Source organism: Sinocyclocheilus rhinocerous, unplaced genomic scaffold, assembly GCF_001515625.1.
Source record: "Sinocyclocheilus rhinocerous isolate Xijiao unplaced genomic scaffold, SAMN03320098_v1.1 scaffold1931, whole genome shotgun sequence".
In the NCBI taxonomy this organism is placed as follows: domain Eukaryota; kingdom Metazoa; phylum Chordata; class Actinopteri; order Cypriniformes; family Cyprinidae; genus Sinocyclocheilus; species Sinocyclocheilus rhinocerous.
Window position 1 is genome coordinate 68,998 of NW_015662696.1, and position 4,491 is coordinate 73,488.

The window sequence follows — 4,491 nt, forward strand, 5'->3', positions numbered from 1 at the left end:
TAACCAACTATTATCAGTTACACTATAATCAATTAATACAAATGATCAGTTACACTAATCAATTAATACAAATTATTGGTACAACATTTCTATTTTTGTTTTTAATAAGTTCATTTGAGAGGGAACGAAACATGACTGATACAGCTAAAAGGACATTCATTTATTTTTATACAAAAACCCCACACAGTACATTAAAAATAAAACCAGGCAGATTTAAAGCATGCTTTAAAGTGCTAGAGAACTTCAGCAGGACTCATAAGCTCAGTACCACGCATTACACACCGTAACGATCACAAACCCTGTTTAACATGTACAAGAAACAGCAGAACATTTGGTTACAGGCTCCCAAAACACACCTTCTGTGAAACAAGTGAACAAGTGCATTATTCCTCATCCAACACAACTAAATAAACCCTTCTGATGCTGAACATGTGAAAACAGAGTGAAAATCAATTCATATAGATGAAGCAAAAACAAACAGAAATGGTGGAACTCCTAAAAGATGCTCTCAGTTCTTCAGTCCTCTGATCTTACACACAAACACACTTGTTAAAATGATCACAAACATGTAAAAGCTCAATCTAATCATCTAAAGCGTTCAGAGAACACAAGTCTCCTTTTATGCGAAAACATTTGATTAGTGTGAGATTTTAATGACAAGGATAAAGAGGGAAATAATCCACAGAATAACACGCTATAATCAGGTAGTAGGACGCGTCCCAAACATGCTCCGACTTTAAGATGACGACATGTTTATATCCTCCGTATCCCACCGATCACAGCACAAGACTAGCGCGGCACAACTACAGAATAAACGACGAGATCCTCCTGCGATCAGAGGTAGTAGAGCCAGCAGAATCCCTCCGTCCAGTCCCTTTCTAGCCAGTCATCTGGTTAATGAAGCGGCGAGCCTGCCATTACTCAATATAAGGCCATGTTAGTCCCGTCAAGACGCTTGCCTTGACAATAATAGTGCATATGTACATTTAAAGTGTTCAGGTCTTGTCTCATAGGAATCGTATTTAGGTTCAGTTTGATTCGGATGCTACATTTGATTCAAAAGTGTTTAAATTAAATGTTTTCGTGTTTCACTCGATTACGAAAAAATCTCTAGCACACAATCACATCTACAAGCTGTTCTAGGACAGACTGATTTATTAGTTTTTATTTACTTTGAAACATTTCCATGTTTTGCAGGTGCTGCTACAATAACAAAAAAAAAGTGAGTGCACAATCATGTGGTGTTCAGTAGTGAATTCTTGTTTAAATCATATCGCTTGTGCATGTAAACGATGAAAAGTAATTAACAGTATCAGTGCTCCTTCTTCAGAAAGTGACGTGAGGCTTTGCATTAGATGTCAGTGTATTAAGGTGCCCTGCGTGAACCCTGATGGTCTTAAAATCCCGGTCGACTGATGTCACTGAAGGCACTCGAGATGGGCTTTGGCTCTTAAACCAGACTGACTTGTATATTAGGACAGCGCCACGCCACCGGCCGACCCACACGACGATCTACCGTTACGAGGAACTCAAGAGAAGGAGACGGAGTTAACAGAGCTAGCGGACACCTCACAGGTACGAGAGCCGCTTGGCCGTGATGAACTCCTCCAGATGAACCGCGCCGCCGCCCAGGAGCCCGAACGCAGGGAACATGGTGCCGGAGCAGTCCACCGGTCGCTCGTACACACAGCGCATGGTGTCTGCGTCGTAGAAGAACACGCGCGCGGCGTCATAGTCCAGACAGACTCCGATCCTCTGCGGCATGGGCAGGACTCGGCTGCTGTGGTCCCCTGCGGCGCTGGCGGACGCTTTGGGGATGAAGAGCCGGCCCATGCCCACGGTGAGCAGCGTGAAGGGCTGGGAAACCTCGAAACAGGCGTCTTCGCTGCCGCTGTCGTGACCGCTGTCGTGGTCGTACCTGACGGGAAGCAAAATGAAATTAAAATCCTTACCAAATATTAGCCAGAAACAGCTTGGTTACTCAACATACAGCAACCAGGACGTGTGTTAAAGCATCCACTCCAACGGACGATAGTATTCAGCTTATTATAAGCACGCTGCAAAACTGTCGCTTTAAGGCTCAAGCTCTTTAAAGTCAAGTGGATTCTGATTGGCTGTCAATGTCTGGAAGAAATACTCTGAGAGTCATTCAATATTCTTCCTCTGTGCCATTACAGTCGTGGTGTGAGAAGGACTGAGTTTCTGCAGGATTTTTTACATCAAATTTAAAGCTTTTTTAAGCCCTGCACAAACAAAATTAAAACCATATGAGCAAAGTACGGCAAAGTCTATGGTAACATCATTAAACCATAAAATGAATGTAAAAAGCATGATTTACAGTTCAGATACAGGTTTTCACAAAAACAAGCCCTTACACCATTTCTTTTTTTCTTAGAAATGGATGAGTCAAAAGTAGGAATTATAATATTGTAATATAGTGTCTTAATTGTTTAGATTTTTGATAATGCATCAGCTTCTTGTCCATCCACCTGTTCTCTTGTACAACTGCGTGTTTGCTGCATAAACATATTGTTGCTCTGAACAAACAGCAGACGGGCTTATTGAAAAACAAATGCTTTCTCTGACAGCAGGAGGTGCTTTAGGAACGGGAGAAACGGCTGTACAAAGAAAAACGCTACTTTATCAGTCATTATACTTAAGCAAGATGAAATGAAGACAGTCAGTTCCCTTCACAGATGCACTGATAGAAAAATAACCGCGCCGCGTTTTGACTGAAGTGTGCAGCGCTCGTATGACATTTAATCATCACATTAAGCCATACGGCCGTTCTTGTCTTTCTGTCCCCAAATTTAAGACCTCTTGAAATTATAATTAAGACTTTTTTTTTTTACCATTTAAGACTTTTATGGCCTTAAATGTGATACAACTAAATTTAGGACTTAAAACGTTTTAAGGTCCCGTGGAAACCCTGAATGAGAACGATTATCAAAACGTCTGCTAAATGACTAAATGTAAATGTGAACGTGTGTGTGTGAGAGAGTGTGTGTGTGAGTCTGAGAGTGTTAATGGCGTCCGTGAGAGATGCCCGTGTCGCCGATGATGTAGTCGAGACAGATGTAGCTCCCCGTCTGCACGCGCTCCGCAGCTAAGAGCAAACTCATCCCCGCCACGCTCTCCACAGAGTCCCTGCGTTTGCTCAGCTGCAGCCGCTCCGCACTGAACCCACACTTCTCGTTAAACATGAAGCCAAACACTGAGGAGCAGAGACACAGATCTCAATCCACAAGCATCTGACTCACTCAGCCTTTCATACACAGATTTACATCAACATTAGCAGGGTGAAAGAATCATTAATAACACGTATCCTGTAGTGATGGACGTGATTTTCTCCCCCAAATCAACTAAGCGCAAACCCCACAGATTCTAAAGATTTCATTGGTAATGTCAACCACAGTGCTGACTGCCTACACATTTACATTTACATTTAGTCATTTAGCAGACGCTTTTATCCAAAGCGACTTACAAATGAGGACAATGGAAGCAAACAAAATCAACAAAAGAGTAATGATATGCAAGTGCTATACTATACTATACAATAGGGCTGCACGAAATATCGCAATATCGACAATCATTCTCGTAAACGCAGTCGGTTATGTTTTAAATGAATGTAAACAGCTGAGAAAGAAATCGGATGTGTATCATTATACTGGATCCGTGCAGTCGCAAAACAAATTGGTCATATAATTTTCATTTTTAAATATTTTAAAATATAATTGAAATTGATTTTACACACTTTAAGCAATATCGTATCGCATATCGAATATCGCATTTTTCTTCAATATCGCACAGCCCTACTACACAACGCTGAAACAAACACGAACCCTAACCTGAACCTCAGGAGAACACCGACAGCACACTCTGATAGACAGGATTACTGTTTGCAGCCATCGGCTCCATTATTTATTTATATTTTTTTTTAAGTCTGAACTTTTCTTGACAGGTGGCTGTGAGATTGAGTTGACCAATGAAATCGTCTGCAGGGCGGGGTTTGCACTTACCTGCTTTGAGGAAAAATAAAAACCACACTAGTGGTGGTGAAATGAAGTTTCTTCTCTGGCCACCTGCTGGACAAAAAGAGTCCATCTCCAGTTACAGCAGCTGCTTCTACAACGGCTCCTTTGACAATTTTGAAGCAATAAAAGTCAAAGATATCAATATGTTTGGGTGTATCATTCAAAATTCATTCATACCAGGGGTCACAACCTTTTGGCCATGAAGTGCCATTTTTAACATTTCTGGCTGATCACTGTGCTACACACTGTCTGGCCAAAAAAACAAAAACAAAAAACGAGGTAGGTCTAAAAACTCATCAAATTTTACTGTAGTGCCTTTAGCTTTGATTACAGTGCGTGTTCATCACGGTATTTTTTCGTGTTCTGCGTATGTGTGTGTGAGTGAGTGAGTGTGTGTGAGAGTGTGAGTGAGTGTGTGTGTGAGTGAGTGAGTGAGTGAGTGAGTGAGTGAGTGAGT

At 41.5% G+C, this 4,491-nt stretch overlaps 1 protein-coding gene across 1 annotated transcript in view; it reads right to left on the minus strand.

The window, feature by feature from the left end:
• Nucleotides 1-3,023: 3,023 nt before the first annotated feature.
• trim36 (tripartite motif containing 36) overlaps nt 3,024-4,491 on the minus strand; it is a 15,279-nt gene continuing 13,811 nt past the window's right edge. The window contains exon 9 of the mRNA XM_016538356.1: nt 3,024-3,214. Within this exon, the coding sequence (XP_016393842.1) occupies nt 3,024-3,214 (191 nt within the window). The remainder of the gene's footprint in view (nt 3,215-4,491) is intronic.